Source organism: Cyprinodon variegatus, unplaced genomic scaffold (genome assembly GCF_000732505.1).
Source record: "Cyprinodon variegatus isolate N-32 unplaced genomic scaffold, C_variegatus-1.0 Scaffold300, whole genome shotgun sequence".
Lineage (NCBI taxonomy): Eukaryota > Metazoa > Chordata > Actinopteri > Cyprinodontiformes > Cyprinodontidae > Cyprinodon > Cyprinodon variegatus.
The window spans coordinates 570,243-592,071 of NW_015150753.1; the positions used below are offsets into that span (position 1 = coordinate 570,243).

The following is a 21,829-nucleotide window of genomic DNA, read 5'->3' on the forward strand; positions in this document are numbered from 1 at the left end:
GTTACGATTCTCAAACTCTGGAATCTGCCACTTTGAAGTGTCACATCTCTCTAGATGTTCACAAAACCTTTCCTCCCCTCCATGCACTCACCATAGGCTTTGCATAGAAACGTTATGCCCCTGATCCTGAATGTTTTTTATCTTGATCAAATATAACAGTTTTTTATTTGCATTCCTTGTGGCAATACTCAAAGCATAATACTCTGTACTTCCATTTTTTTCCACATAAATGTAAATAAATGGCTTTTGGCTATTTGGCTCATTGATAAAATGTCCTACTATTGTGAATTGCCTGTAGGAAATTTTCTGGGAGAAGGTTTGCATGGCCTCTGCATTCATGACTTTATTTCTCCTGGTACTCTACCAGGTTTGTAGTGAATCATGTTAGATACATTTAAATTCTAACTTAGTTTTGTATACTAATTCTATTAAGCTTTGCATACTGATTCACATTTTTTTCTTTCCCCCATTTTCATTATGACAGCAGGGAAAAAAAATAAAGTTCACAACAGTGTTGTTTTCGTCAACGATAAGGATGACGACACCATTTTGTCGACGCTCCTTTCTTCACGAAAACTGACGAGCTAATTGAAGATTTTTGTTGACGAAAACATGACAAGTCATAGATTTGTGTTTTTGACTAAAAAATAGCGGGTTATCAGTCAGACGTTTAAACTTCTTCATTGCTTGTTTGATCCTGCCACCTACCTGCCATGCAGCGTTGCACATGCTGGATCATGGCAGCAGCAGGGTCTGAGAAAAAAACCTGGAATGTTCCGGCACTGCACGCTCAACTCTGACAAACCCTGATCTGATCTCCCATCTATGCTTGTGTAAAAATGCGCCTTTGTAGTTCCAAGTCTACGCTTCACGCTAATGGTTCACTCTTAGCAGTACAGCTCTTCCATCGCTACTTAATAAACTATGTAGCTGATCATTCTCTGCCAAGTGTAAAAAAAACTCTTTGTCTAACTATCAAGATTTTTTTTCTTCCAGGTCACAAGAGGTGATACTAAACATTCTTTAATTTCTACCAAAATTAATCCCTAAATTATATCAAAACACAATATTTCATTGCATTCTGTTTATTTTTGGGCAAAGAGTCAGCTGAAAAGGTACATAAATCTTTGAATATTTCCCTCTCCTCCACTAGATCTGCTATTTTCACAACTTTTTTATAAAGTTTATTTGAATTCTATAAATCAAAGTTTTCCGCTGAACAGCAATGATGAACTGCACGGCAGCATTCCATACGAGGGGTGTGCAAAATAATCGTCATGATGATGCATCGTGATTCTAATTTTCATGATCTACTGCATCGATTCTTGACGCCAAGTATCGATTATTAATTTAAAAAAATGAGTAAATAAAATTGCATGAATGGTTGGCGAACATCAGCCAAAAACAAGTGTAATACAACTTCCAGTCCAGTAGATGTCGCTGCGGATGTGTTGACGCACGCTGCCTTGTGTCACAATCATTTCCCAATCATTTCTACTGCGCCGAGTCATTCAAAAACAAAACATGGAGGAGAAAATATTGCAATGCATCGCAATAATTCAAGTATCGTGATGCATCGTGATAGAATCGCATCGTGGCCTGTGAATCGTGATTTGAATCGAACCGTGACTTCTTTAGCAATACCCACCCCTATTCCATACCCAGCAATTGTAGTATATAGACAAGAGCCGTCAGTCTGGTAAAGAATCTTGTTGTTATTCAAAATTGTTAAGGTTCACTTTTTTTTTTTTTTTTTTTTTACAACATAAAGCTGTCTAAAACTAAACTATAACCTTTTTAAGTTTTAGTCGACAAATCCGACTGAAACTATAACATATAAAATGTGACTAAAACCAGAGAAGTCAAGTAACGAAGTACAAATAATTTGTTACTGTACTTAAGTATACTTTTTAGGTATCTATGCTTTACTCCATTACTTATTTTTCTTCCTTCTTCTGACTTCTTCTCATTACATTTTCACACAAGTATCTGTACTTTCTATTCCTTACATTTTTAAAACCAACGTTACTCGTTACTCTTGCCTTCGGTTTAATGTTTATAAATATTTATTTCCCATCATGTGCTCCATCCAATGCAGATCATTAGCTCCATCCACATCTAGTGAAAACTAGTGTAATTGGATGAGTGATATAACGCAAACACTCATTGGTTAGCTAAAGGAAATCATCAGAAGCAAGCAGGTGTTTTTCAAATTGCAAACGTGAATTGTCTATGCCATGCTGCAATGTAGAATTCAGGAAAAGATGTTGAAATGTCTGAAAGGTCGGACTCAGGCGAGAGCGTATCGGGAGACAGAGACCAACAAGACCTCCCTCATCCTTGGCCCTATCTCAAAGAATGTTTAGAAATAGTCGAAAAATTGAGCTTTCAATTTATATAGTGGCATCTGGCTGGTTTTTAAAGGTCACTTTATACTTTTATAAGTGGTTTAAAGTACTTAACTTTTTAAGTAGTTCTTGGAGCACATACTTTTCCACTTTTACTTGAGTAAAAAGGTCAAGCTGATACTTCAACTTTTACCAGAGTGTTTTTAAACTGTAGTATCTATACTTCTACTTAAGTAATAAATGTGTGAACTTGAACTTGAAGATGGCTGTTAAAAGCAACACTGGTTCACAAAAACAACAGACTAACAGTAAACAATTAAATTTATGATAACATTGTTTGTTCCCAAAAGGCAATCACAGTAAACTGAGCTTGGGGTAAAAAAAAAAGCAATATTATAAAAACTAATACAATCAAAAAGATGCAATGGAGGCGTTAATTTGATAAAAAGAAAATGTTAAAAAAAGTTCCTAAAAGGAAGAAAATCAAATGAATATGAAAAACTAAAACAGACAAAAACTTTGTTTCATTTTTTTGGATGTGCTTGTGAAAATGAAAGGTCACTTAAATCAGTTTCCTCAATTAGATTTTCTGTCTCTAATTTTGTGACCTTTGACGTGGCTCTGCTCTGTATCCCCAACTGGAATGTTCTGAATGCATCCATTCAAGCAGCCCTTGCCCAAACAGGGAGCCGCTTGTCGCTACCGTTACGTTCACATGAAATCCTCCGGGAGGCGGGCTTCCCTCTGGACACAACTTCCTGCCTGCTTTAGGGAAATCCAGCAGGATCAGAGTCTAAACATAAAGACCCTCTTAATCAGCCCACAACATTCTACAATTACCGCCCTGTCGGTCATTTCTCACCCCTATAAATCCATCGTCTACTGTAATGTGGTTCGAAAGCCTTGAGTGTGGCTCACATCACAAAGCATGTGCAGACAGGAACACATTGAATTATTTCTAACTAGCTGTTTGCTTTTCCCATCCCTCAGCAGCCAAAGGGCACGGCAGACTTTTTTTTTCACGAAGGTTTCAACCAAAATCAAACAGCAGCTGCAGGATCCTCAGGCTCATGTGAAAAGCTTAAATAAAACAGAAGTAATCACAGCAGGATCTGTTTGCTCAAGACATTTACCATTTCATTTATTCCTGCTTGTAATTTTATTATAAAATAAAAACTATAAAGATGTTCTGGATCCTGATGGCAGGAAATCGGGTATTGCTCTTTTTACCCATGAATTTTCAGTCTGTTTCTTCAATACAAAGACAGGACTGTGTCTTCAAAGCATTGGCAGCAGCTCTGGCCTGAGGCACATGAATGACAGAGTGTCTGATATCCGCCGTCACCTGGTTGTGCATCATTAATCGACTCTTTAGGGTGGAATCAGATGTTGGTTTAACAAAACCAACATCAGACAGGCATAGGAAGTGAGATCGCCTTGGCAGGCAGACTTTTAGCTGCTTCCCTTCACTGTTACCTCCCTTAAACAGCTATTAATATTAAGTATCTGGGTGGCATGGTTTGATGGAATCGGATTAACAGTGCAGGTCAGAACTGGAGCAGGGATCAGGTCCTCCGGTTTGTTAGATCTCTAAGCTATTGATCTCAGATGTTCCTCCTGATCACTGAATAAACCACCATGATTAGCTTTGTCTGATGACCTCACACTGAAATGGTAGACTTTGATTTAAAAACTTTATTCTGAGTGGACATTAAATTGGTCAATTCCTTCTTTCCTTCCTTCCCTTACTTCCTTTCTTTACTGTCCTTCCTTCCATTCCATTTTATTCATCGATGCCATTTCTCTGGCTGTATATGCAGACAGGTTTATTTGGTGGAGGGTTTTGTTTCTGTTTATGTTCAGGTAATTTAGTTTGTTTGGAAGTATGTGTTTGGTTTTATGTTGACTAGTTTTTTTTTTGTGTGTATTTGGTTGTTTCATTTATTGTTGTTTGTCAAATTGTATGAAATAAATTGCTATTCATTCATTTTCTTTCTCCCATTCATCTTTTCCCTATTGTGTTTATTCCTTCTTAATTTATTTTCTTTTCTCTCCTCTATCTTACTTTTCCTTTAATATTTCCCTTTTTCCTTCCTAGCCTTTTTCTCCTTTCTTTTATTATTTTACTTTCTTCTCCTCTTTTGACCCTGCTTTCTTTACTTCAACTCTTTCTTATGTTCATTTTTTTTCCTTTCTGCCTTTTTAGAGTTTTCTCACATTAGGGAATAGGGACTAGTGTAACTTTCAGGAACCTTAAATCCCAAACGGAAATGAAATGATTAAATATGTCCTTTAAAATAAAGTTGTCACTGATGCTAGCCAGTCTGAAACATCAAAATGATGTAGCCGAGCGGATTAACTAGAAGAGAAAACTGATAAACTAACTAAACTCCTATTCTCCCTTCTGTAACCGTCTTGAGTTAATGAATAATCCTCCAACATGTTTGGCTACTGACGCCATTGTTACCATTTTACTGGTTGTTTCTGACTTTAGAACATATTACTCTGCAGACTAGATCCCTCCTAACGGACACCGACTACCTCCTTTTTAGTAGTGCTGAAACCAAACCCACCGACTTCAGTAGCACATGTGACGAGCCAGCGCACCATCTCTCTCCTCCGCCAGTTCAGCGTGGACAGGGTCAGTCTCATGACCTGCGGGGGACACAAGAGGTCAGCAGAGTCCGCATCACATCTGGCGGAGCATGCATCTGTGTCTGCGTGTCATTCACCTGGAGGCCCAGCTCCAGGGAGACTTTGAGCAGCGTGAGGTCCGGCAGGCTGTCCATCAGAGTGGCGATCTTAAAGGCATCCTGAGCCAGTTTGAAGATGTGAGAGGAGGAGTGGATGTTCTTCTGGATGGATTCTAACACTGTGTGGAGCTTGCAGGCATCACCTAAAAACAGAACGACAGTTAAACACCAAGTTCTGCTCATACTCTCACTCAGACATTTTTTTTTTCCCACTTTGCACTTTTAAACCGCTTCAAGTAAATTGGACTGTTTTCTACAGGTTTCATATCATCACCATAGATGGCTTAATTTCCTCTGCATCTTCATGCCTGTATTGTGACACACAGGCCTGGTTTTCCTGTCACTGGGCGTGTGGAGTGTCGAGCTGTGGCTAAACGGCAACATTTCTTTGCGTCTTTGCAGAAAAAAGGTTTCCGCTGACTAATAACGCGGAGTTTCGCGTTGTGTAGCAGCTAAAAGCAGAACAATAATTTCAACATGTTTAAGTCAGAAAGTTCACAGCATGAAAATAAACTGTGGTGCAGATTTTAGAGAGCCAGTACCCAAAGTCATGAGCTTAATCAACATGTGGCTTGGAGAAGTATCAGCAGTAACCTTTTTTCCACAATTTACTTCATTGTCACAGTTTGATAGACAAACTCTAACACCTAAACGCATCTAGACACTGGATAAACAACCTCCTTTTTGATATTTATAATGAGCGAAGGTCGAGTCAGATCAAGTGTAAAAAGATTCCTCAAAGATTATCAGGATGTAATATGAAGACTGCCAAAAAAATGCACATATGTAATAAATACTCATATATGCAGTTTTATTTAAAAAGCAAACAAATAAAGTGCTCTTCATGCAAATTTTAAAGGTTTTATGAGTACAAATTTAAGACCATGAGGTCCCAAACATGACTCCATGCTCCATCTCTATGCTCCTGTAGATTCCCTCCATTTCTGTGGCTCATGTCAACTTCTGTCACTTGAGGGAGGAACCAACCTGTGAAAATAAACTGTCTGTGATTGGCTACTGTCCACTCCTGTCTCTTCAGACAGCAGCAAGCATATACATTTTAAACATAGATGCCTTATTGGATGCTGCAGGCAGCCAGGCCGACGTGCCTAGTGGGCGGCCATCTGGGTATCCCTTTGGACATCTGGGGTTTTGGGTCCCCAAGCGCTCGCCTCTGTGCTCTGGGAGGGGCGCGTCTTTGGCTCTTCACAACCGCTATTGAGCATTTTTCCTTTGGATAAACTTTACATGCACAAGTGCACTCTCACAAACAACTACAGGTGGTTGGCTCCAGGTACTTAGAGATTCACTTCCATACAGAAAGCCCATATTCTTACCTACAGCTACCACAGTATACATGTCAGATTAAATAATACTACTATATAATAATACAAGTATTAAAGTGTTATCTCTTATAATATATCCTTTGTTTGTGCTGCTCTTTTTATATCTCTCCTCGCAGGTGATGAAGCAGACAGAAGACGTTTTATCGTTATCTCTCTTTCATCTCTTCTTTCTTTCATCTTTTCTCCTTTTTCCTGTTTTTCCTTTCCTGTTCTACTTACATTGCAGTGTCTATATAATCTATAAAACTCCCTGCCTGAATTATAATAAGGCTATTTATATGCATAAATCAAGCGGAACACTATGGCGATAGCCGTACTGCTCCATTTGTAAAAGTTAAATCTGTTGGGCTCTTTTCAGCATCAAGACACTTATTCTTATTGCCACATTGCCAGACAGGACACTGTAAAAAAAAAAAAAAGAAAAAAAAAAGAGGGCAGCCATCTTGTATCGGTTGTGACATGTAATAGAATATTGTAATATTATCTCTGACTTGTTTTTCATGTTATCAAAGTTAAATCTAAGTCACCTCCTATTCATTCAGACAGCAGCTGTCTGAACTGTGGTCCGATCCAAAATGGCCGCCCTCTAGGCACATCTGCCAGCGTCCAATGAGGCGTCTACGTATATAATGACTATGGTACAGAGTTCTTCCTGGCTTTGATAGTAATGTTAGGAAAGCTGATCTCTGTTCTCTTAAAATTGGTCAAAGCTCCATAATGAGCCCAACAGGTTTTACTTTCACAAGTGGAGCAGTACGGCTATCACCATAGTGTTCCGCTTGATTTATGCATATAAATAGCTTTATTATAATTTATGCAGGGAGTCTTACAGATTATATGGACACTGCAGTTTAAGTAGAACAGGAAAGAAAAAACAGGAAAAAGGAGAAAAGATGAAAGAAAGAGGAGATAAAAGGGGGATAATGATAAAACATTTTCTGTCTGCTTCATCACCTGCAAAGAGAGAAAGAAATGATCTATGTAAACTAGATTAACACTAGCCGGCAGTTATGAAGAATGGTTTCCAGTGCTGGGTGCTGCCTTTTTGATGAGTTTTTCTCTGACACACAGACATTTTACTTTCAGGTTGGTTCCAAAATCAAAGTGACAAAAGTTGACCCACACACAGAAACAGCTCCACACACAAGTAGGAGAAGATCTACAGCAGGATCTATGGCAGTTTTCAAAGAAGAAACTGGTAGTTTCCCTCCATATCAAAGCTTTGCACTTCTTTTCGTACCTTTAGCAGCAGTGAGCATGGTGGAGGCCAGCTCGCACTGCTGGCTCTCTATGTGGCTGAGGGTGAACCAGCGAGGGTAGCGATTGGGCACCACAGACACTATGTGTTGAGGACGAGACAGGTCGGCAGAGGGGGCCGTGGACTCCAGGACCGGCAACCTGATGAGGAGGAAAACTTTTTTTAGTCAACACTCAATATCTCCTGGCTCACAGCAACATTTCAAGGAGGTAAAGAAGCTATCAAAGTGTAACGTTCATTTCAAAGGATCAATCGATAGCTTTCCTTTGTGCATCTGCACACCTGAGCTCCGGTGGATCTTAGCCTCGGGCTGCAGTCTCTGGAAAATGAAGCTGTTTAAAAATAACAACTCAATTTTCCTCCCGTTTCCCCCCCAGTTTCAATAATTCTCTTCTTTTTTTTTTTTTTTATGTTCTAGAAAGCATTGGTGCAGTTTAATAAAGGCCAGAGAAACGGTCAGGCAGAAACACTGATGGCGTTTATTTATTATTCACATGCTTTTGTAAAAGTGCTTCTCTGCGGTCTTCAATTATTCAGTGAATATTCCAGCAAAAGGAGGCTTTTTTTTTGTCATTAAACAACGTCTCCGTCGGATCCTAAATCAGCTTCCATGTCTGCGTCAGAGCAGAGGGCACTCACAGGAGGGCAGGAGAGCTGAGTCACAGTGGGATAGCATCTTCCTCACATCACATTTAGTGCTGGATCACAAGTCTGCACGCACTCATCATTTTTAGGCTTCTAGTGATGCAGGCTTTCCTATTTCCAGGGTGGAGAGAGAAAAACGATTAACCTCTATGGCTCTAAAAGCGACTGCATGGTGGCATTATTTGTAGCACTGTTGCCTTGTAGAAAGAAGGTTCCGGGTTTGATTTCCACCCCTGAGATCTGTCTGTATAAAGCTTGCATGTTGCAACCCTGACAGTACAAGCAGGAGAGGATGGATCTAAAAGAAAAGATTTGATTTAAGATTTTCCCCCGTTATTGATGCCTTCAGACGTTGCACTTCATCAAGTTCCTGGAATCATCCTAACAGCTCTCCTTATGGGAAACTGTGCCGTTCATTTAAATCGCTTTAGTCGTTTTTCCTGGCCGGGACCCAGACTCTGCATCCCACAGCTGGTTTAAGATAGATAAAGGAAGCTCAGCAGAACTGTCAGCAGGTGGCACTGCAGGCAACATTACAGCCACTATAAAGCTATTAGAACAGGACTCATTTGACTTTAAGAAGTAGGAATATCTGAACATGAAGTGAGAACTTGGACCTGGAGAGAGGATGTAAGCTGGGAATCAAGCTGGGTGAGAGATATGAAATAGAATGAAGAAGTGATGAAGATGTTGAGCTGCATGAAGGAAGGAAGGCTGATGAGGATGATGGAGAGATAGAAGAGAGAAAGAGAATTTCTAATACAGAGCAATGGGAAGACTTTCTACTTGTTTTTTGTTTCCTTAAGGTGGAGGTCTTCAACAGGGGGTCGGCGGACCCCATCGAGGTACTGCATGGGGGTCACGAAAGTTTTGCTTGATTAGACTTTTTTTTTTTTTTATATTCCCCTTGTATTTTTTCCACTAATTGAAATGTCTTTAAATCCACATGAACATGAATTCAACACACAGATAAAAGGAGGCAGAAGATGTCTTTCAGTCATCAATGCTCACATTCAGCGACACACAGGAACTCTTTCAAGCTGGGCACCGTTTTATTCACAACACCTGTCCCATCAACCAGGAATCAGAATCAGAAATACTTTAATAATCCCAGGGAGAAATTACTTCCGTTAAATTACTCCATCTGTAATAGACTGACTATAGGACCAGTTTGATAGAACACAATTTAATACAATATATATAATTAGGGGGCCCCTGCTCCATCTCGCCATCAGTTTGGGGGAAAACGTTGAAGACCCCTTCATTAAGGGAAAAAATGTAACCTGGAATAAGCCAGAATGATCTGTATAGTTCAATCTGACTGATTGGGTGAAGTGGCACCTGCCTCCCATGATGAGCTTTTAGCCAATCACAACTATAACATATCAAATTCTTCATTTGTTTCACAACTAGCAGATATAGAAAACAACCTTCCCATCCACAAAGGCAAAGGCATCTAAAACAGACTGAATAACAGAGTCTAGAGGTCCACCGGTGCAGCCATGTTTGTTTTGCTTCCAAACATTACTGTATTCAAGGCTAATACATATACTGGTTTCTGACATTAAGTCTTTTTCGTGAGTTTGTGAATTCACAAATCTCACAACTATTGAGCTTTTTTTTGTCTAATATTATTATTTCTGAGAAATTATGTTGAAACAAAAAAATCTGGAGTAGGCAACGAAAAATATATGATGGGTCAGTGAATGGATTCATAAATAACAGCATATATACACAGACCAGTCTATATTTTCTTATTTCTTTGTTGCACCTGCAGCCAGTCACTCACCTCATGGCCCTCAGTGCAATTTGGTACGCCAGCTCGGCGTCGTGAGGTAGCAGGGAGGTGAAAAGATACTTGGCAAAAGTGTGCATGGGGACGCTTTCTCTGTAGACCACTTCCCCCAGACCGCTGTAAGGACCAGCTGGAACAAACAAGACAAACATGAAGGATGAGTTGGGCCTGTTCCCAAAGAACAGCAGAGGAGCGGAGCAACAATCTGCGCTGTAACGGGACGCTCCCCGTCCTGACGTGTCTGTTCTCGCCGATTAAAGCGGGGCGAGTCAGCAGGGGATCAGTGAGGACTTCAGAGGACGTCCCCGAGACAATGTGGGAATATGCATGAGGTACAAAAACAGCAAAGGAATCCCTCAGATAAGCTCTCAGAAAACTGTTTATGTCTGTTCATTGACACAGATACGAATAAACACAGATACAACCTGTTATTTTTAGAACCCCTTTTCTTAAAGAACAGGAGGTTTTAGTTTTGAGAATGAAAGAATTTGTTGTTTTATTCATTTTGATAGAGAGATTTATTTCACGACATCTTGTTTTCTCCGCTTACATTTTTTAACAAGACGGTTTATAACAGCCAGGGACTAACGCCGAAGAACAAACAAACCTCTTAACCTTGGTAAGGAAACGTAAGAGGAAGCAGTTGTTTAATTAGGACAAAAAAAAAGGTGGGTTGTTTGGGAAAAGTTGCCAGCTTCCTGTTTTTTTGTGTTTTTTTTTTTATCTAAAAAGAATGCGTCAGTCCGACCTTTGTTTGTTATTTCTACTGCTGCAGAACATGCAGGACATTTGGAAGGATTTCCATTGGACAGATGAGGTCAAAGTGGAGACGTTTGACCAAAATGAAAAATAAAGTTTATCAGCATAAACAAACAGAGGGGGATGGTTTAGGTTTGTTTTCAGATGTGATTTGTGAAATAAAACATTTTATCAAATATGAGGTCAAACAGGCTAATGCTGATAACAGGATGATGCTAACACTATAAAGAAGAGAGAACCCAACATCTTTTGAAAGTCAAACAGAAAACGAAAGTTCCTGCTGCTAAATGTGGCTCTAAATGTGGTTTTTGATTAGATTAACAAAACCTAATTTAGCTCATTTTAACTTTATCTAAATGGTTTTAGAAGCTGGTAAGAATCTGGTGAAGTTAGTTATCCTGATACATAAAACTACAATAAAGGTGAACGTAATGGGGGAGTTCTGTCAGCTCAGCATGTGGTTATTAGTCCCATTGAATGGCTTTAGATTAAGGCCCCGTCCACACGAAGCCAAACCCTGGCCTAAACGCACAAATTTTTCACCAAACCAGCCTTTCATCCATACGAAGCCGGCGTTTCGGGGGTCTGTAAACGATCTTTTTGTTATTAAGCCTACAGAGTGGAAAGATTTTGAAATGCCGTTTTCGCGTTTCCATCTTTAAGCTCTAACCGCATTTTTTTTCTTTCACGCATGCGTCATAGCGTCGCCTCTAAACACGCATGCGCAACACAGTATCACAACAACAATGGCGCCGTTGCTGCTAATGCTACTCACCCTGCTGTCGGGCTTACAACAGAATCTTCTTCTTCTGGAATATCTCCAGGAAGAACAGAGCAATATCGACGACATAGTTCAGAACCTGAATTTGACTAAACCATGAAAATGGACCCGCAGGGCAACCATGTATAAATATTAGTGCGCATGCCCAACATTTCGTCGCCTATTTTTGCTTTGGCACCACAGCGCCACTTTCAGGCCTGGCATACATTTTGCAGCGTTTTCATGCATTCGTGTGGACGATCACATTTATTTTATGCCTCCGTCTTTACGATAAACGTTCTGGAAAATATTAGCGTTTCGTGTTCGTTTTGACTTTGTGTAGACGGGGCCTAAGCCAGCAGGCTCAGTAGGCTGTTATCACTGAGTGAATCCTAATTCTTACCCTAAAGTCATTCATTTCCCTCCTCGGAATCAACTATAATTATCTATTTATGCGTAATCTGAAAATAATTTTAGTAGTTCTTCGTGTAATGAAAAAATAAATAAAAATAAAATTATCCGCATGTCGCTCATATTAAACAAACAAAAAACAATATATAAATCTCACATCCTGTCAACTGATTTGTGGAATCATCTCCCTATAAATATTTAATTCTCTGTGAAAAAATTCCGATCATTCTTTAATAGGGGTGAGTATTGGCATGGGTGTTGCGAAACGAAACGTGTCTCGATACTTGGGTCACGATACGATATTATCGCGATATCGCAATGTCTTGCAATATTTTCCCAGCTCTCAAAATTAAATGTATAGATGAAAAGCAAGTGTTGTATATTTTTATGTGAAGGTATTGATCATTCAGTTATTTTGTTATCCGTGTTGTTTGGGGTTTGAGTCAGTCCGCATCTTCCACTGTGACTGCCTCGACTACAGATATGGCGCCACGCCGCACAGCAAAAGCACAGCTCTTTCTGCCAGAGTGGCGGTGCAGAGGTAGCCCATTTTCCTTCATTGTTTTAAGTAAATTTTTTCGTTTTTTAAAATCAATATTAGAAACTAAAAAAATCGATATTAAATTTGACAACTAAAAATCACGATATATCGCTAAATCGATTTTTTTTCCCACACCCCTATTCTTTAATAAGATCCTTGTCAAACGGACTTGTAATTTTTTTTTTACAGCTAATGTGTGAAGTGGACCTAGTGAAGGACTTTTTTTTTTTGTTTTATAGACAAAACAACAACTGACTAAATCAGGAAATAAACCAGTGTGATTAGCTGTAAGGAGAGCGGAGACAGAGCACACTCTTTGTAATGCGTATTACTACGGGTATGGTGGCCTGACGCGGTATGTTGATCTGACGGAACAGCAGCCTAGTGGTTCGGGCATAGAGATTGGAATCCTGAGGTTCTGAGTCCGAGCCCCACTCCCAAAGACTGCCACTCCGGGTCCATGAGCAAAAAGACCCTCAACTCCAAAATGCTCCCTGGGCTCCGCACAATGGCAGCCCACTGCTCCCTAAGGGGATGGGTTAAATGCTGAGAGTTGATGTCATTGTTCTGCACCTTTGACAGTGCAATGACAATAAAAGCTGGGAAAGAAGTAATGTTTTTGTTTTCTGTCCCAGGGCAGGGAAGCACAGTGAGGCGCTCATGGACCTTCACCTGCTTTTGGATTGGAAAACACTTTGGGTTGACAGACAATACTAGTGTAGTGGGATTTGTGGAGTTTTTTTTTTTGGCAAAAACCAAACATCCCAAAAAACGCTTCCTTTGCCACCCATTGTCTTAAAGTGAATTAACTACATTCCTCTTTAACCCTTCCCTCCGTAATGAACGAGCAGGGACTTCCTGTGGGCGTCCCCTTTGTAATCACCACCAACCGGGGACAGTGACGCCTCATGCGAGGGGCCGACCATCACTATCATTAGTGGGGAAAGGAGCACTGAACCGTGACGAGCCGCAAGCCGTTTTTAGCCCTCAGCGCACACATGCAACCAGGCCGACAACGCAAACAATACTTTGACGTGTAAACAGAGCATCTCAAACACTCCGAGTGTAAATAAATGAACTCAGGGGAGCACCGTGTTTAAGTACACAGAGTAAAGGTAGGTGGAAAGAGAACAAATAACATCCTAACATGATCGTATGTGTGCAAAGCACTGTGATTAGAAACTATATCAAGTTTCATTTGAACTTTATTGACAAAGTAATTTAGGCATGAAAATACTGTTTTAAATTTTACTATACAATACTGTTATTTGCTAAAGCATAAAGCTATGGAGAGATGTTTGTTTCAATATTATTAAAAGCAATTAAAACAAAGGAAGTTTGAAGATAATGTGTTTAAATAATTGAACTTGAAAAGCATATCAATAAAAAAAGGCTATGAGAGTCATTCATAATGGGTATAAAAAAAGTTCAACCTTTTTCTTTTTTTTTGTAGTTTGTTGTTTTTCTCTTCAGATTTGATTTTTTTCAGATTTTATTTGTTTTATGTTTTTTGGGACACACCAATAATATTGTTTTACCGATTTTAGCCTCTAAACTTCTGGATGGTCTGAGGCAGACCAATAGAAATGAGACAGAGTCAAACAAAAATTAAAAATTGAAAAAATCTAAAAATATAGAAATCCAACTTAAAAAAACAAACACAAATCTTCTGTATACACATTATTAATTTACCACAAAAACTATTTTTTATTTTGAAATCTTTTAGTTCAGTTTTGAAACACATTTTCAAATGTTCTTATTTAAAAAGTATTTTTTATATTTATATGTTTATATTTCTACATTACCTGAGCAAATTTCTTCCCATATAACATGAGTTTTTTTTATTTTTTTATTATCATCGTTGAACCATAATTGTCAGACTTACAGGAAAGGACTTAAAATACTTCAATCTATGTATAATAAATACTTAGATTATGTTCTCATTATTTGTATTATTTAGTTGCATCAAACTATAAAAAGAGTAACTGAGTTATCAGAGTTTAAATGACTTGATTTTGAACAGTTTCTGTTGTAAATGTTATATATATACATCTACGTTTAATTTGTATATGCACTATTTTTTGCGCTATCTTTGGTATGTTGCAAATTTTGATTGCAATTGAACAAACGTTAAGAAAAGGTTACAATAAATATTATTTTAATAAAAGAAATAAGAATAATTAGAATAAATAGCCAGGTTTCTCCACATAACATCGACAGTGGCAGCATAAAAAGAATAAAAATCAATATAATTATTAAAATTTTAATTTAAAAAAATAGAGAAATAAATTTACAATGAAAACATATAAATGTAAACAAACGTAGACGGTAACTTAAGTCTGCAATTTAAAAAAGTATGTAAGAATGCTTTCAAAGATTTGAGACTATTAATATTTTAGTCCATCCTTTGAAAAACTTACTGTCGCTGCTTTATTTTAGGAAGGATCAGCACCTGTTCTCACTGAGCCTGAATCTACTGGAGGTTTCTGTTAGAGGGAGTTTTTTCTCCCCACTGTCGCTGAATGCATGATCAGTGTTGGGATTGCTGCAGAGTCGTTGAAAAATGCAATATCTACCATCTCTGCATAATCCTCCAGGAGGAGGGAATGCTATTAAATCGATGGCTGGGTGCAATCAGCTGGTTTTCCTTAGAAAGAACATTTTTTAACCAATCTCACTGGATGATCTGACTGAATTGACTGTTATTTCCCTGGAGATGAAATGTTTTTTAATTTGGCAATATATTAATAAACTAAATTAAAGCTGAGTTTAATCCCCTAGAGATACAGTAGATGAACAACATTACATATAAAACATTTAAAGGGAATAAAATAGATGCAGAGTAGATGCTGCTTTACTGACCCTCCAGCAGTAACGTGGCCTGCTTCCGCAGGATCTTCACCAGCGTGTCGTCCAGTTCGACTTCCTGAAGCTTGGCCAGCAGCTGCTCTTCGTTGCGACACACCTTCTCCTGGGCGTAGAGGCCGTCCGGCATCACCCTCTGCTGCCCTAAACCGATCAGCGCCGTCTCTACGGCCAGCAGCACAAACGTTTCTCCTTCCTCCAGGAACGGCGTGTAAACGGGATTCTCCGTCCTTCTACACGAGCCTGACGGGGAGAGGAGGAAGGAGAGGGGGGTGACTTAGCAAAAATAAACGTCCCCTCTGGGATGTGCATTGAGCCGAGTATCGATAAATCTATTGATCCACTCGGTTATTCTGGTGTTCCTGTTCCCTGTGTGAGGCCTCCTGGGAGCAGTAATCATGTGTTTTAAAGGTGTAATGATGTCTAGGCAGACCTCGCTGTTTACCCCAGGAGAGTCGACGGTCCTTGGAGAAAAAGCACTCACTCACACACACTCACCCGGAGAAAAAAAACTGCTTTAATTGAAAACCTTTACGACCGATTCCAAACAAACGACGGTTCAGATACAGTCGACTCTTTGTTGTGTTTTATTTCCAACCCAGGGTGTAACTTTGTAATGGAAGTTGGTGAGGACACTCTATGGGTGGGGGCTGATGGACCTACTGTTACTCCACCCAAACGCTTTCTTTAGGTTTTTGTATTTTCCAAAAATGAGCTCAAACATATATTTATTGAATGCTTTCCTATTGTTGAGAACAGAAGAGAACCATAACACATTGCTATTTATATTCAAAGATGTTAGAGAGATGCCTTTTAGTGCATTATATATATTTGGCCCAAAAAACATTCATGTATAAATAAATAACCAATAACAGCCAAAATCGATATGTCATGCATCCCTAGAATGTAAAAAATTTAAAATTTCAATTCCATCCATCCAGAAAAATATGGATATGCTGCATTTTAAATATAGCATAGCATATTTGTTTTGTTGTTAACTTTCTTGTAGACTTGGAGATATTTTTTTATTTCATGTTGCATATTCCAGTAAATCTGTTTCACCTTTAAATCTGCAGCTCTCCCTACTTCTCTCTGTGCTCTGTTTAAAGAGATTTATGAACCTCTTTGCTAATATAATGATGCCAGAAACAACATTTCAAGATATGTAGAAGCTCTGCAGTATGATTCTGTTTGTACAATAAGAATTGTGTTCATTTTAACCTGTAACTGGGAGCCATGGTCCTCTGAGAAGACCAGATTTTTTTATTTTTTAGCTGAAAAACATCAGTTTCTCTAAATGAAAAGATTTTTCCGTGGTATGATCTCTAATTTTTTTAACCAACCCGTCTTCTAACTTCTACTTTAACATCGAAGTAGCTGCTGGTTAATATTCACTGAGTGCTGCTGTTTGTCTCTCAACCTCTGTCAACCAGCTACTCTCTAAGCAGTGAAATGCGACCACGACAGATCCGATGATGTTAGACCAAGAGGCGGGAAAAAACACTGATTCAAAACGCTTTGAACACAATTAGCTGCACCCAACCTCTGTTACCTTTAGCTAAATTAAATTAGCGAAAAAGGGAAGAAAAGCGGAAATTATTGGTGGGGACATGTCCTCACCAGTCCTTCAGAAAGTTATGCCTGTTTTTCCAACTAATCACATATTTTTCCTAATCTTCTCTAAAAAAACGACCTAATTTTTCAGATAAATTGACAAATAATTAAGAATTATAATATAAGGGTTTCTGGGAGATTGCTTCAGATACAACCCGACTGATAAACTAAAGAACTGGTGGGTGAAAAGTTTAAAATTTCAGTACTTAGGATTCCATTTAATCAGAAATCAGAAAAACAGGAAAAGCTCTGAAGTGATTTAAGGATAGATAATTCACACTGACGGCATGAGACGAGTTGGAAAGCCTGCAATAGCTGTTAGGAATCAATCCCCCAACTTTACAAATGTATGTGATGATATTGTTTCAAGTTGTGGTAAGCAATAAAAAATAACGCTTTTCTCCCTGAGACAAACCCTGATAAATGGAGGGGACCTTGAGTGGGGGGCTAAAAGCCAGTGGAGGGGCTGCTGTGACGTCCCGTCTGGCTGTGGCATGATGAAATCCGTCTCACTGAGGTTCCTGCATAATTAATGTGTTTTAATTGGAGTGTTTTTCCTGCTGCATTTCTTATTCATGAGCCGTTATTGGAGGATGACTTCAGGCCAATCGGTACGTCTGTGTCATCTCTGCTGATTACCACCCGAGGCCCTGCCGCCCTGACAGGAAAGACCCGGCCATTACTGTGTCATGGTGCTTTTGTGGAAAAAGAAAACCTCTGCCAACTGTAAATGCAGCCATTGCCCCTTTTTCTCACTAAATGTCCAGGGATAAAAATAAAACCTGGGATTTTTTTCTTTTTTAAACCAGGCTAAAGGGATATTTTGTGCTTTTTTTGTTTCCACTTCTTCGAAAAGCCATTGCAGCCTAATGACAAGTGAAGAAGTTGTGGAGAAAGCTGCACTACACCTCCAGTCCAGCAGGGGATGATAGTAAGCAACCGAAATCCAAAGGAGCAAAGCGTGAAAAAGCCGCCCGCATTCCTGCTGTTTTTTTTCAAACAAGATGGAGATCGCAAACTGGTTAATGTCCTCTTCCTTTCATTCACTCTGTATCACAAAAAGCCTGCTAAGCAATCGTGTATAAAGTAAAAAAACAGAAACAATCTGCAGGTTTAAAATGTAATAAATGCGCTGAAGTCCGATCTCTGCAAGAAACAGGTCAACCAGTCATCATTGCAGATCTAAGCCCCGCCCCCTAGAAAGATTAAACAGCAGTTTCAAACTGGAAAAAAATATGAAACTTTAAAAAAAAAGACATTTCTGCACCTGAAAGTAGTTACAGTTTTCTTTTATTTTAAACAAACTTCACTGCCTCAATTTAGCTCCATAATTTGTTACAAATTGTTAAATTTTTTAATAAATGTACTCTTTTCGTTCCAATTGAAACCAGTGTAATAGATGTTATCATTGTGTCACATATTTTATGTAAGTAGAGGAAGAAAACGGAATAAGACCTTAAAAGACATTAAGATTCAGCCCAAAAATATTGGCAGCACATATCGGCTATCGGGTAAACTGATGCAAAAAAAAAAAGGTATCGGCCTTAAAAAACGCTACATTGGTCGATTTCTACTCTCAAATCGTCTCAAAAGTGGAAGATCAGAGTGATCACAGCCCTGTAACCCACAATCATGTTTGTTAAATAAGAAATGTGATCAAGTTCTACCTAAAATAATCCAAACAAGGAGTGAGGAATCAAAGGTCAGTTTTCCAATAATCAGCTGTGCCATTTTAATGAAGTAAAGAAGCGTTGACGATATTCACTGTTGTGTGAATCTACCTGAGAAGTCGAGCGTCGCTCTGCCATCGCTCCCCCGTCCGTTCTCCATTAAGGTGCTGTACAGAGTCCCGATGGGGTCCAGAGGGTGGCCCACCCAGCCCTCCAGGTTGGTGACGGATGTTACGCCTCTATGGAGCAGCTCTGAGGGAACAGGAACACATACAGCTGTGTTACTACAATGTTTAACAGAGGAAATCTGATCTCAACTATGCCAAAGCATCCAGATCTGCCCCGACATCAATCAGACAGAAGACCCACCTAAAGAAAAACATGTTGATATAACAGAAAATTGGCTCATATAAAATTAGGTTGCTAAGAGTTTACTGAAAATGCATGGAGCTGGTCAGACGGCGCAGGACAGATAGATCGCACAAGAGCGGAAACAGAAGCGACTCAGAAATGCTCCCTGTTCATAGGATATCAGCAGATGGTGTTACGCAGGGAAAGGATTACGACATGCATTACATGTATAGATTCTTAGATAAATTATATATTTTTGTCACATGCTGGAAAGCATTACAGAGACATGTTAGTGTCTTTAAAAAGATGGCTTTTATTGGCATAGATCCACAGGAGGTAGATAAACGCAAAATGCAAGGTAAGTAAACAGTGTTTTTCTCTCAGAGTACCGGTAAACTGGTATTTGCTCATACTTTGCATTTATTGTTCTTTTTAATCTATCGTCTCAAAGTTCAAATGAATGGAAACTGAACCTACTATAAACGTTTTTTACAACAGTGTAACAGAAGTGTGTCTGTTTGGATGTAATAAAGAGTCGTTTCTGTTCTACCCTCCATTGATTACATGGATGTAGCCCTAGATTTTTAAAGCTATATTCACTTTTTAGAAATATTTAAAAATGATCTTAAAAATAAGCCTATTTGCTTTAAAATAACTCAGAACCACCTGGTATCTCCTGCTACATGATTTTAATGGAAAATTACATTAAATCAATATTGCGTCATCAACACTTTGAGTGATCAAAGCAAATCCATGCTGTATTAAATGGCTCAATTTTTATACTCAATATTTTATAATGAATATTTATATTTATATATAAATATAATATGTATATTATATATATATTATATAATATATAAGATATATATTCAATTTTTATATTTATATATATATCCAGCTGCAGCATACAAAATCACCCAAAAGCATAATGCTGCCACAGCTTTATTCTACTGTGGTGGATGGTATATTTAGGATTTTATTTAAGCAACACGGTATTCACAGCTATTATACATTTCTTTCTTTCCACTTCACATTTATACCCCTGATAAAACACATTAATGAGGTGAAGCTGAGTTTGAGATAACTGATAACTTTTCCTGACAGCTTAAAATATCACATCAGTTTCATTTCCTCCATCTTCCTCTGCCGACTCAACAGAAAATACAGAAACAAAACCAGCAGTATTGGAATATTACTTGTTGGTTTTTTACAGAAAACTCTGCCTGTAAAAAAAACTCCACAGAACCTTTACAGGTGGAAGTAAAGGAAGACAAACCAACCTTTTTTATGGCCACGGAAAAGCTCCAGCTGCTTCTGCTGTTGCCTCCGCAGCGTGTTGACGATGGCGATGGCCAGCCTGAGAGCTTCTTTGGGGTAACCGTGTGACCTTAGGGCGTCCACTCTGGCGCACGCCGTAGGGACGTGCTCTGCAGTGGAAAAAACAAAACAAAAATTAGAAAAACAAAAGATTCTGTTCCATAAATGACCTGCGGCTGCTCACCGTGCCACAGGGGCCACCCTCTGGAGTCGAAGAGGGAGCCGTCGAGGTTGTCGTGGTAACAGTAGTTGTTATAGTGGTCCTCTGTGATGATGTGCTGCAGGTGGGGGTCCTGCCAGTGCAGGTCGCAGGCCTCGATAGCTCGTGTGAAGACTGTCCGGTGAGGTCGAGTCAGCGAGTCTGAAAGAAGATCTTTTATTATAACAAACCTGATCGCTCTTCTTTGTCATATGTAGAGTTAGAGTGGTTAACATAATGGTGCTACTTTACTAAAATATCATCAAAGGTAGCGGCCCAGAACAAAGTAAAGGCAGAGGTACAGTCATATGTTAAAGTATTTAGAGCTTTTTGATGTTTTAATTTAGCCACAAGATATGGACGAACAAATCGAACATGAGATCAATAATGAACATTTAGACCTGCATCTAAAACATGTTTGGTGGTAAAGCATGGCGCTAGCTGCATCAGGCAGAGAGAGGGCAAAGTTCAGAGTACGATGTTAGGAGATAAACTAAAACGCCTTGGGATGAGGGTGGAGGTTTGTATAAAACACTTAGAACAGTTTATTCCTGTGCTTAATGCCCCGGCAGAGAAATAGCAGCACAAATTCAAAATAAATGTTTATAGATGTTCCTCAGCCATTATGACTGAGTTGGATTATTTAGTAAAAGGAAAGGTCAAAGTCTATGGGGAGAAATTTGTTACACTATTATTAAAACCAAGAAACATGTGTCAAAAGAAAAAAAAAGAAGAAATAAAAGGACATTTGAAGTAAAATGTGAAACAAAAATGGAACATAACGTGTACCCAAAAAAGAACTAATATGTTCTGCAATTTTTTTTCCCTTCAGATTTTCAGTTTTCCAATTTGTAATTTTTTTTGAAAAAGAACAAATAATTCAGGTTTTACTATTTCAAAATGTAGGTGGGAGACTGATTATAACAATATAGTTTTTTAATTTTCTACTTTTCCAATTGTTTTTCTCATATATATCTATATAGACTAGGGGTGGAACGGTTCACAAAATCCACGGTTCGGTTCGATTCACGGTTTCTGGTCACGGTTTTCGGTTCGGTTCGATACATGTTGATTGTTACACCGAAATCCCATAAAAATGTATGAAATTAATGAAGAAATCCCCCCAAAAATGATGGATTGTAATTATTTTAAATGATCCGCGGGAAACCCTGGATCATTTCCGTATGTTTTGCTGCT

At 38.8% G+C, this 21,829-nt stretch overlaps 1 protein-coding gene across 1 annotated transcript in view; it reads right to left on the minus strand.

Moving 5' to 3' along the window:
• The window catches only part of LOC107090586 (zinc finger SWIM domain-containing protein 6-like), a 79,580-nt gene that overhangs the window by 3,302 nt on the left and 54,449 nt on the right, over nt 1-21,829 (minus strand). The window contains exons 6-13 of the mRNA XM_015384048.1: nt 20,618-20,794; nt 20,397-20,543; nt 18,877-19,017; nt 15,479-15,724; nt 10,140-10,275; nt 7,688-7,845; nt 5,081-5,244; nt 4,922-5,003 (exon numbers count right to left, since the gene is read on the minus strand). Of these exons, the coding sequence (XP_015239534.1) occupies nt 4,922-5,003; nt 5,081-5,244; nt 7,688-7,845; nt 10,140-10,275; nt 15,479-15,724; nt 18,877-19,017; nt 20,397-20,543; nt 20,618-20,794 (1,251 nt within the window). The remainder of the gene's footprint in view (nt 1-4,921; nt 5,004-5,080; nt 5,245-7,687; nt 7,846-10,139; nt 10,276-15,478; nt 15,725-18,876; nt 19,018-20,396; nt 20,544-20,617; nt 20,795-21,829) is intronic.